Source organism: Amblyraja radiata, chromosome 1, assembly GCF_010909765.2.
Source record: "Amblyraja radiata isolate CabotCenter1 chromosome 1, sAmbRad1.1.pri, whole genome shotgun sequence".
Classification (NCBI taxonomy): domain Eukaryota; kingdom Metazoa; phylum Chordata; class Chondrichthyes; order Rajiformes; family Rajidae; genus Amblyraja; species Amblyraja radiata.
Window position 1 is genome coordinate 103,333,617 of NC_045956.1, and position 12,230 is coordinate 103,345,846.

At 39.4% G+C, this 12,230-nt stretch overlaps 1 protein-coding gene across 5 annotated transcripts in view; it reads right to left on the minus strand.

The window, feature by feature from the left end:
* Positions 1–12,230, minus strand: part of atp8a1 (ATPase phospholipid transporting 8A1) — a 330,023-nt gene that overhangs the window by 211,826 nt on the left and 105,967 nt on the right. For 2 of the 5 annotated variants that reach the window (XM_033027892.1, XM_033027903.1), the window contains exons 7-9: positions 6,802–6,876; positions 4,313–4,382; positions 2,345–2,472 (exon numbers count right to left, since the gene is read on the minus strand). In XM_033027892.1, the coding sequence (XP_032883783.1) occupies positions 2,345–2,472; positions 4,313–4,369 (185 nt within the window). In that variant the 5' untranslated portion in view covers positions 4,370–4,382; positions 6,802–6,876. Of the gene's footprint in view, positions 1–2,344; positions 2,473–4,312; positions 4,383–6,801; positions 6,877–9,139; positions 9,214–12,230 lie in introns of those variants that run through there. The other 3 variants (XM_033027886.1, XM_033027878.1, XM_033027895.1) reach the window with 2 other exon arrangements.

The following is a 12,230-nucleotide window of genomic DNA, read 5'->3' on the forward strand; positions in this document are numbered from 1 at the left end:
AAGTAGGGCGGTTAAAAATGAGGAACACATACAGTGGCTTGCAAAAGTATTCATACCCCTTGAACTTTTCCACATTTTGTCACGTTACAACCACAAACGTAAATGTATTTTATTGGGATTTTATGTGATAGACCAACACAAAGTGGCGCATAATTGTGAAGTGGAAGGAAAATGATACATGGTTTTCAAATTTTTTTACAAATAAAAAATTGAAAAGTGCGGCGTGCAAAAGTATTCAGCCCCCTTTACTCTGATACCCCTAAATAAAATCCAGTGCAACCAATTGCCTTCAGAAGTCACCTAATTAGTAAATAGAGTCCACTTGTGTGTAATATAATCTCAGTATAAATACAGCTGTTCTGTGAAGGCCTCAGAGGTTTGTTAGAGAACATTAGTGACAGACAGCATCATGAAGCCCAAGGAACACACCAGACAGGTCAGGGATAAATTTGTGGAGAAGTTTAAAGCAGGGTTTGGTTATAAAAAAATATCCCAAACTTTGAACATCTCACGGAGCACTGTTCAATCCATCATCCAAAAATGGAAAGAGTATGGCACAACTGCAAACCTACCAAGACATGGCCGTCCACCTAAACTGACAGGCCGGGCAAGGAGAGCATCGATCGGAGAAGCAGCCAAGGTAACTCTGGAGGAGCTGCAGAGATCCACAGCTCAGGTGGGAGAATCTGTCCACAGGACAACTATTAGTCGTGCACTCCACAAATCGGGCCTTTATGGAAGAGTGGCAAGAAGAAAGCCATTGTTGAAAAAAAGCCATAAGAAGTCCCGTTTGCAGTTTGCCACAAGCCATGTGGGGGACACAGCAAACATGTGGAGGAAGGTGCTCTGGTCAGATGAGACCAAAATTGAGGTTTTTGGCCTAAATGCAAAACGCTATGTGTGGCGGAAAACTAACACTGCACATCACCCTGAACACACCATCCCCACTGTGAAACATGGTGGTGGCAGCATCATGCTGTGGGGATGCTTTTCTTCAACAGGGACAGGGAAGCTGGTCAGAGTTGATGGGAAGATGGATGGAGCCAAATACAGGGCAATCTTGGAAGAAAACCTGTTAGAGTCTGCAAAAGACTTGAGACTGGGGCGGAGGTTCACCTTCCAGCAGGACAACGACCCTAAACATACAGCCAGAGCTACAATGGAATGGTTTAGATCAAAGCATATTCATGTGTTAGAATGGCCCAGTCAAAGTCCAGACCTAAATCCAATTGAGAATCTCTGGCAAGACTTGAAAATTGCTGTTCACAGACGCTCTCCATCCAATCTGACTGAGCTTGAGCTATTTTGCAAAGAAGAATGGGCAAAAATTTCACTCTCTAGATGTGCAAAGCTGGTAGAGACATACCCCAAAAGACTTGCAGCTGTAATTGCAGCGAAAGGTAGTTCTACAAAGTATTGAGTCAGGGGGGCCGAATACCTTTGCACGCCACACTTTTCATTTTTTTTTGTTTTTTTTAAATTTGAAAACCATGTATCATTTTCCTTCCACTTCACAATTATGCACCACTTTGTGTTGGTCTATCACATAAAATCCCAATAAAATACATTTACGTTTGTGGTTGTAAAGTGACAAAATGTGGAAAAGTTCAAGGGGTATGAATACTTTTGCAAGCCACTGTACCTAGCATAATTCCCAAAAGATTAGTTGGGAGATAAGGAGACTTTTTTTGTTTAAATTCAGCATGGTGTGCCCTGGAATGCACTGCAGGGGTGGAATACAACTATAAAAAACAATCTTTCAATCTCTTGAAAGTGAAAACTGGTAAGGCTCCAGGCAAAGAGCAAGGAAGCAGGACTAATTAGATAGCTCATTCCAAGATCTCCTGCAGCGTACAATTCCACAAAAATGCATCGGAAAAAATGCTGCCTGAAATAAATTGATTAGCAAATGCCTCACTTCAGAAACCAATGTTTGGTTCGTTTCCCTAGTTAATAGGTGGCTGTTTCTTTGCAATGCACAGGTCCTGACAAACCATGAGCAACAATTTCAAATGGGGATGAAGTAACTATTCAATCAACCATGAACCTATAAAATGTTCAGTGGTCAATTGGCAAAGAAGACAATTTCTGCTATGAACAATGGTGATGACGGAATAATAATTAATGTTGAATTCCAACCATGCTTTCGGCATTCAGAGCCAAAGTTAATTAAAATTGAGACCACGCAAACTTCAAGATTAAAACACTCTTCAATGAAATTATCCATTCCTTCTACATCGACCAAGTTTGAAAACAATCATCTCCTGAAAATTCACCCGAATTTTTGTATGGTAATTAATCTGTCACTGTTTTTGACCGTGTTTTACCTTTCACACTCATTTACCTTTTTCCGTCGAATCGAATGTTGCCAACAAAATCATAGAGGTGACGGTTGGGACTCTCGCATTCCAGTTTGCCCGAAAAATTCATTAAACTTTCAATATTTTTTATGTCTGCTGTCTGAGAGATACCCTTGAGAGAGGAATGAGAAAAACCACATGATATTTTGTAATGGATTAACTGTTAATCTTTTTTCTATACTTTTGAGGGTTACTTTCAGAAAGATGCATGCCATTGATTTAGGCATTGTCAAAACAAAACTGCAGATTCAAAAGCTTCCACACCTTTAGAAATTAGCCAGCTAAAAGTGCTGATAAAATTCAGTATAGAATAAAGCTGATGTGCAATAGCGGTGGTTGTAACAGAAGCCAAGGTGTGTGGGGCTCAGCAAGTCTATGACTTCCATACATACTATGGCAACTGGAGAAATGTGAAGGGAGCTGAAGATCAGATGCTGGCACTGCTAATCTTCCTCTCAACTCTAGGACTCCCTATTGAGCTCAGTACCCGAGTATTGAAGCAGTGAGTGCAAATGCACTGTACAGCCGGGCCCTCAGCCTCAGTAAACAAATGGTCACCTTATTCGGTGATGCAGATAGTTATTTTATATCATTTATTTGTGTTTTAACATTCTTCTTAACATACTTCTTAATGTTAAAATGTTCGTATGAACACGTCGATCAGAGCCATTTAATAAGTTTGAAGACCTTTGACAGATATAATCTTTTTTGATGAGATTAGTAGAGACAGACCAAAGTCAGTGGAAATGGATGGCACAGTGACAGCGCGTACGAGTTCTGAATGTCACAAATAGTCTGCTTCATTTTCAGAAAGAATGACACCAATGGGGAAATGGGGAAAAAGCAGGAACGGGGTACTGATCGGGGATGATCAGCCATGATCATATTGAATGGCGGTGCTGGCTCGAAGGACCAAATGGCCCACTCCTGCACCTATTTTGCTATGTTTCTAAAACTTGACAATAGATGACACTGCACCTAGGAAAGTAGCTTGAGATCAACCAAAAGCCTTAGCAACAAGCACTTGGATTGCCAAGGCACAACAGCATGCAGACCAAGTGCAGGTCCGATAGGGTTAACATATATGGAACCTGATGGCTGGAATGGTCATGGAGGGCTATAGGGCCTGCTTCTGTGGTGTATCATTAGATTGGCTGTCCCATCAGTTCAGAGGGCATCAAGGGAAGTGCATTCACGTTTCCACCAATCTTACCACCACCACACATAAGATGCACAAGAAGCACAAGATGCCATTGTATGCAGATGCCGAGCAGTGTGTTCAGCTCTGGCTGAACATTTTCTATTCTTGTGATGTGGACTCGATAAGAGGATCAGTTAGAGATCACTGGTAATAGTCATGTTAGTTAAAATGTCCTGTTTCACTGGCCGAAAGAGCAGAGTTATTGAAACTGCTGACATCTATTAAAAATCCATCATCCTGGGTGGATTCATGACGGGGATAAGTGAGAAACAAGCGCAGTATGTGGCCGAAGCAGGCTGCAATATGTCACACAGAGCAAAAGATGGAGCTGCCCTTTTCCAATAATCCATACTGATTTAGTGGCTGGTCTCGGACAAGGAAGTGATTATTGAGAAGTGGAAGCACTCAGCCATTCTCCCGACTCGTTCATTGCCTAATCTTGCTTCTACTAACGAGGCATTTCTGATTATTTTATGGTCAAGAAAGTTAATATCCACCAGAGAAGATAGGGCTGCACACAAATCATTTATGTTTAACAGAGCACAAATCCTATTGGTTAATGCATTTATTACAAATATAAGCAAAATTCACAAAGCTTTATTCAAGTTCTTTTGATTTTTACAATACAACAAACTATGGAAAAGCATGACCATTCTACAACTAGGTTTAGGTCAACCATATTAAGATTCTATTGAGTGAATTGAAACTTTTAATTAAATATACAGTAAATCAATATGGATGTGAATCCTACCTGTCGGATCTTAAGATTTGTCTCTCCATCTAAATTAGAAGTTTCAATGTAACACATTGCCTGTGGTTCACTGATATAAAACAGAATGAAGTTTATTTTAAAAAGTTAAAATGTCGACTTTAAAAATTTGCAATCCCAAAAGCTTTCAATAACAAAATTCCAGCATTCACAAGTCATTGAAGCATTTTTCAATAAAAATGCATCTTTAGTTCTCACCAAACTCATGGTTAACCAATATAAACTGCTGCATCCCGATTCATTTAAAGTTGCAGTGACTTGATAAAGTTGAATATTTTTGAACTTTTGATTGCGTATTCACGGTGCACTCATTCATTTCTTTAATAGTATTTTGCTGTTAGAAATTTAAGTTTTGTGACTTTAAGGATTTTTAAGACAAGTTATTCAACTGTTTAACTCGATTGTCTACAAATCAGATGTTTGTTTGCGTAGCGAGGTGTATTTAATTGAGTAATTAAAAGCTACCTAATTTATGAGGAGAATATAGTCAAATTTTGGGTAAATGCCTGACTTTAGGCATTGTCTGTGCAAAATACCAGTAATGGTTATATAAAAGGTTGGGTGAACACATTAAAGATGACAAAAAATTACACTGCACATGCCAAAACACTTCAAAACATTTAGCACCTATTCCTTAAAACACATCTTGCAGTTTTACATCCACTGCTACTTAAAGTGAAAGGAAAATAAATGCAATTACTTAATTTGATAAAAGTCCAATTACTATCAAGGTATCAATTCCATGATTGTACAGGAAGATGTGCTCTGGGAACTTGAGCATTCTGCTACAAGGATATAGCTCATGCTTGTTACAGTGTGCTAGAAAGGATTTACCAAGAGGCAGGAGTGGGACTATGGAAGCATTATCCAGAGGCAAAATTATAGAGGTAAAAGAATTAGAAATAAATTTCATAAAGCCTCAGGAACATGGCAGCAAGGCTAAACAACAGTTCACAATGCGTCACAAAAATGGACACCACAACAAGAACCCAGATTACATTAGAACACTGGAAGTGTAATTGCAATATTGTCATTAAGTTTGCTACAGCAACATGCAGTTTGTCACATTATATAAAAACAGAGTAGATATAAATTCAAGGACATGCAAAAGATAACAGTCAGAAAAGCAGTGAGTCCTCCAGTAAGCTTGTAAACCCACCAAGAGAAAAAACATATTAAACAGAGCACTTTACACATTCCAATTGTTAATTAAAAATTCTATCTTTGAAAAATACAGTTTTGCTTCCTCTATAAATGTTAAACCTTAAGCAGTCTCAATATAATTGTTTTGATTAAAAGGATGTGTAAACAGCTGAATTTTGTACAAAAAGCCACAATTTCAACTGTGTATTTGCACAGTGAGATGTTCAGGAAATTATGATTTAAAGTCCATTAACTACTCTATGTATGTCTTCCTGTGCATTTAACTATAACAAAAATGTCTCTGTGCATCTTTATTGTTAAAAAAAAATAGGCTGCTATTGAGCATAATGAATAAGTATCAATTATGAACAATTCAGCTTCAAAGTATTTAAGCACAATATCTGTCATTCTTTGTTAAAACTGGAGTTCGAAAACTTCATCTACTGATTCAGCATCAATGAAGGGCAATAGACTATGTGACTTTATAATGAATTAACATTACAGGACACTATAATGTTGAGAATTGCAATTCCAAATGTGCTGCTATGCGAGATCATGGAACAATTAAGGAGAGTCACCAGGGCAGGATGTTATCTGGGCATGACTTATAGGGAGAGGTTGGATCGGGTGGGATTTTTTCTTTGGAGTATAGGAGGATGGGTGATCTTATTGAGGAGTACTAGATTATGAGGGGCACAGATTAAGTGAATGCTGATTGTCTTTTCTACTCCCCCCCCCCCCCCCAATGTAGAAGATCCTAAAACTAGAAGGCGTAAATCTGAGGTGAGTGGGAGAGATTTAAGAGAACTTTGAGGGCTTTTGTTTTACTCTCAGAGGGTAGTCCATATCTGGAATGAGATGTCAGAGAAACCTATAGAAGCTGATACATGGACAGTAAGGGCCACGAGCTAAATGCAGGTAAAAGGGACTAGCCCAGTATGCCAATGTGGTTGGAATGGAAAGGTGCTTCCATCCTGTATGACTTTATTAGCCTTACAAGTACCACCATGCATTATCTCCGAAGCCAGGTGCTATCCAGCAGGACGGACTGAAGATACATTCCCTTTTTGGTACAGAAGATAGCTAGCAGGCAAACCTTCACAGAATCGGTTCAGTGAATAGGGAAGCGACACTGCATTAAGGAGGAGTTTGACAAAGACTTTGAATGTTTTTTTTTTAATCCTTGTAGTTTCTGCCCCAGATCAAATTTAAATCAGGAATCTGATGCAGAATCCCAAAGGTACATTAGAGACCCACAATTTGTCTTTTTGGGTGCTGCTTTTGAGGACCCACTGCTGCAGTATTACATTCCTCAAATTCAATCTGACCTTGATGATAGAATGACGAGGTCAGCTGGGAGATGCTCCCCATTGGTCACCTTCACAATCTCCCCCTACTGCCACCTATATTAATCCCAGCAGATAGAGGGTTAGGGTACACACACATACACAAACACGCACATACACACAATAATGTGGAGGGATAAGGTAATGATGGAAAACATGGAGAAAAAGGCAAAAAGAAAATTGATTGGTTATACAGAGAATTAAAAAAACAATTAAAATTTATTTGCAATATCCAAAATCCATTTTATTCACGTCAGATGTAATCATTCGACTTCAAACATTACCCTTTGGTTATATAAAATGTTGTGTTCAGAAGTATTTGCCCACAACATGAATAAAATAGAAAACATTATTTTCCCATAATTTTGAACATAGGAAAAAATAATGCGTCTCCCATCTAGTTTTTTGTTTGTAAAGCCCAATGCCCAGGCAGAACAAATTAATCCAGAACAAATTAAAGATCAGTCAGAACAAATTGAAGATCAAAATATCTTTCATTTCAAACAATAATCAAGAAAAAATAATCTTTATAAACTAGTCCTAAAATTAATAATACTCAATAATCAGTAAATAAAGATCCACATAAATTAAAAAAATTAGATGGTTTAAAAGAAAGTCAACACTTTATCTCACTCAAGTTGGATCTAGACAATTCTAGTTTTCACTCAAACTGCGCTATAGTAACAATAAAACTACTCTTTTGCCTGTAATTTAAAAGAGCATTTAACATACTTGCGCATTGTAATAGAACCAAAGTGCTCTAAAATAAATGCATATTAATTTCCATGTACACATATTGAATGAAATTTCACTGAATCTTTGCCTTTTGACGAGCAAAAAATGGATTTGTAAAACAAAACATTTAAAAAAGTTTCAAATAAATTGTCTCCAAGAAAATGGCTCTGCAAAAAAATGTCGAAGTTGCATTTTGAAATATCAATTTTTAAAATTCGTGCTTAAATGTAATTTGAATTTAATATTCAGAAACCCAGCTTCCATTAAAATTTAGGCATTTTTGACGGTATATAATTACATCTTCAGAAAATTCCTTTCATGGTAATGGTAATTCTTAAATCTAAAACAATGTCCACAACACAAAAATTAAATTAAAATTGTGGCGGCATATTGTAAACAAAATTTGAAGAACTGTCTCCGCTTCCAAAATCTATTTATTCCAAAAGTCTTTTAAATAAATGAAACAGACGTCGATCTCTAAATGTAATCTGTAGCAATCTGCCCAAGCATCAATTTACTTTTAGCCAATGTATAGCAAGAACAAATGGAGGCAAATTAGTCTGCTGGGTTGAAATGTCTGCCTGAAGCTATGACTATAGAGAACACAAATTTGCAGGAAGTATCATGGTAGGAATCTATTGGGTGCAGGACAGAAGCCAGTTTGGAGGTGGTATAACTGTGGTTGCAGTATTTGCAGAGTCATGTTTGCTGTAAGAATCGATTGGAAACATTGTCTATGGGACTGAAATGACCAGCAGATTATTCAGTTTGCAGGATTTGTTTTACTGTGGAATACTGCTAGTAGTCCATCACGAGAATGCCAGTCAATGTAGCTGAAAATTGAGCAGTGGGTGAAATCCCAGGCAGTCACAGAAAGTGCAAATTCCATGCAGGCATCACTGGACACCAGGAACCAACCCAGGTCACAGCAACTGCAAGGCAGCTACACTAACTGCTGCATTACTGTGCCACCAGTTAGAACTCTTCATGATTCCCTCATAATTTCCTTTAATAGTTGCCCTATTCGCAAGAGTTATTTTGCTTCTGTTTCCATTTCCTTTTGGATCTAAATTCCAGCTGGTAAAAGCTCACTATATTAAAAAAAACTCAATTTATTTTCCATATCATTTTCAAATGATCTTAAAGCCATACCCTCTGGCTGCTGAAACCCCCTCCAAATGAAACATCCAGCTGTCATTAGAAACTATTTTGATTTATTTACTCTTAACCAAAACCCTTCATGATTCTGAACACGTTAAATCTCTCCTTCACTTTTTCCAGGTGGTCTATGAGGTACAATCAAAGTTTTTTTTTCACATCTCTGAACATTATTATAGTCTCTCAACCCCATTGAAACATGGTAAACATTTTCTACATTTCCAAGATTTTGACATCCTTTTGAAAGTGTGGTATCTAGAACTTTATCATAATTAGCCAAGCCCAGTTTATGACATCCAAGAAGCAATAAAGATAAATGCATAGTCCAGTTCTATTTTGCAAGAAATCTATTTTCTTGGAGTAGCACTGGAACAGTGCAAGAGGTAGAGGGGCCACCTTCCCCACAAGGATCAGCAGGCATCTCTACCTTGATGACAGTAGTACAGTATCAGCAAGTATGTATTCTGTGCAATTTATTTTAACTATATCGCCAACCTGTACCTGCAAGAAAGAAACTATTAAATGGTTAACACTTATAAATTTTGAATGCTGCAAACTGTGATTAAGGTGTTAAGTTATACATTAATTCATAATGCTTGTCTTGGACTCCATTCTCACAATTTCAGATTTAGGATATGCTAACGGAGGAGATCTGAAATATTCTGACACACAGACCACATTTTTGAACTAATTATGCCAACAAAATGTTGGAAGAGTAAATTTAAAGAACTTTTGTTTATTTGGGCATTAATAAATATCTGATGGCCTGGGCCTTCCATTGCATTGCAGTGATATTCGGTAGCAAACAGCGTTTTACCAAAAAACAGATGTTATTCAGTGCAACCAGGTACTTTGTTTGTCATGAGTGGAATTCAGCGTTCAACATGCGTATATGAGGGTGCTGCCCTGCTCACCTGTTCATGGCGCGTACCATTTGCAGGCCTTGTAAATGCAGTAAAATGTTGATTAAGTGACATCAACTGAGCAATACATGCAAACATTGCATGCACAGGGCAGCAGCCCCACGCAATGTTCGCATGTATTACTCATTTGATGTCACTTAATCAACATGGTATGCATCTTAAACAGACATGGGAGATATTGATATGTGCTTGAGGCCTGTTTTGGTCATTTGTGACTGAGTTGATTCCCCCTGGGTGCAGTTGGAGAGCCAACTCCTCAACGGTACAAACCCTCTGGGAATTTTCACCCTCATTGATGAATCGCTTCTTCAATCCCTTCCCAATGCCTGTAATTTGCTTTCCACATATATCATCAAGCCCCCAAGCCCCCAAACCCCGCACAGTCATCCCTCTGATCTTCTCTGCATTCAGCTCTTCATTTCCCCTCCTACCCCAAATTATTTGCCCGACAAAACCTCTGGCTTCTCCACAGATTGTCATTCATCACACCATACCCCCACCTCCACCCCAACCCAAACACTTCCTCCACAATTGCCACTTTCTGTAGCAGACTGCCAAGGCAAGGTCTGTAAGTACATTTGCCTGAGTTGACCTTTTCAAAATAATAGATGAACATGGTTTCTTATCAAAATCATGCTAGACTCATCTGGAAATTTTTGAGGATGTAACAAGTAAAATGGATAAGGGAGAGCCAGTGGATGGGGTGCATCTGGACTTTCAAAAAGCCTTTGAACATGTCATTGAGGGTAGGGTATTGACATGGAGAGATAACGGTGTAGGAAAGAACTGCAGATGCTGGTTTAAATTGAAAATAGACACAAATGCTGGAGCCACTCAGCGGGTCAGGCAGCATCTCTGTTGAGGAGGAATAGGTGACGTTTCGGGTCAAGACCCTTCTTCAGACTGATGTCAGGGGAGTGGGCGGGACAGAGATAGAATGTAGTAGGAGACATTAAGACTGGTTAGTAAGCAAGGGCTATTTGAAGTTAGGGAAGCCAATGTTCATACCGCTGGGGTGTAAGCTACCCAAGTGAAATATGAGGTGCTGTTCCTTTCATTTGAGCTGGACTCTGACAATGGAGGAGGCCCAGGACAGAAAGGTCAGATTGGGAATGGAAGGGGGTTAAAGTGCTGAGCAACCGGGAGATCAGGTAGGTTAAGGTGGACTGAATGGTGGTGTTCAGCGGAACGATCGTCAAGCCTGCGCTTGGTCTCACCGGTGGACAGGAGTTCACACCTGGAACAGCAGATACAGTAGATGAGGTTGGAGGAGGTGCAAGTGAACCTCTGACTCACCTGTAAAGAATGTTGGGGTCCTTGGATGGTCGGGGGGGGGGGGGGGGTTAAAGGGACAAGTGTTGCATCTCCTGCGATTGCAGGGGAAAGTACCTGGGGGGGGGTGGTTTCGGGGGGAAGGGACGAGTTGACCAGGGAGTTGCGGAGGGAACGATCTCTGCAGAAAGTTGAAAGGGGTGGAGATGGGAAGATGGGATCCCGTTGGAAGTGGCAAAAATGTTGGAGGAATGATTATATGCTGTATACGACGGCTGATGGGGTGGAAGGTGAGGAAAAGGGTGACTCTGCCCTTGTTACGAATGGGGGGAGGGGGAGCAAGAGCAGAGCTGCGGAATATCGAGGAGTCCCTAGTGAGATAATAGAAGATGGGAACCCCCGTTTCCTAAAGAATGAGGACATCTCCGATGCCTGAATACCTCATCCTGATGTGACCTAGACGGAAGGATTGGAAGTAGGTGATAGAGGGGATAAAGATTCATCTAAAATGATCCCGATGTTGGGGGAGTCCAGAACTAGGGATCACAGTTTAAGAATAAGGGGTAGGCCATTTAGGACTGAGATGAGGAAAAACATTTTCACCCAAAGAATTGTGAATCTATGGAAATCTCTGCCACTGAAGGCAGTGGAGGTCAATTCACTGTATGTTTTCAAGAGAGAGTTAGATATAGCTCTTTGGGCTAATGGAATCAAGAGATATGGGGAGAAAGCAGAAACGGAGTACTGATTTTGGATGATCTGCCATGATCATATTGAATGGCTCAAAGGGTCAAATGGCCTACTCCTGCACCTATTTTCTAAATGTATAAATAATTAAATAGCTGGTGAACGCAAGGTGGAGTTGATCTACATCCAGAAATGCAACGATTCAGCGGGACAATGGCGTTGATACAATAGTTGCTGGAAATCTGAGACAAATTATTTTCTTACCAAAACCACTAAGCACAGCAAGTTAAATATCCATTGTTCATTTCATTCCACCCATCATTATTGTGCGTTTAGGTTTTTGTACTCTGGAATTCTGTCCATGCTCCACCTCAAAACCATTTCTTATAACAACTAATTTTCTGGAATTTATTGAGCTTGACTATTCAGCTGGAATTTTTTGAGGATGTAACAAGTAGAATGGATAAGGGAGAGCCAGTGGATGTGGTATATCTGGACTTTCAAAAAGTCTTTGACAAGGTCCTACACAAGAGATTAGTGTGCAAAATTAGAGCACATGGTATTGGGGGTAGGGTATTGACGTGGATAGAGAACTGGTTGGCAGACAGGAAGCAAAGAGTAGAAATTAACAGGTCC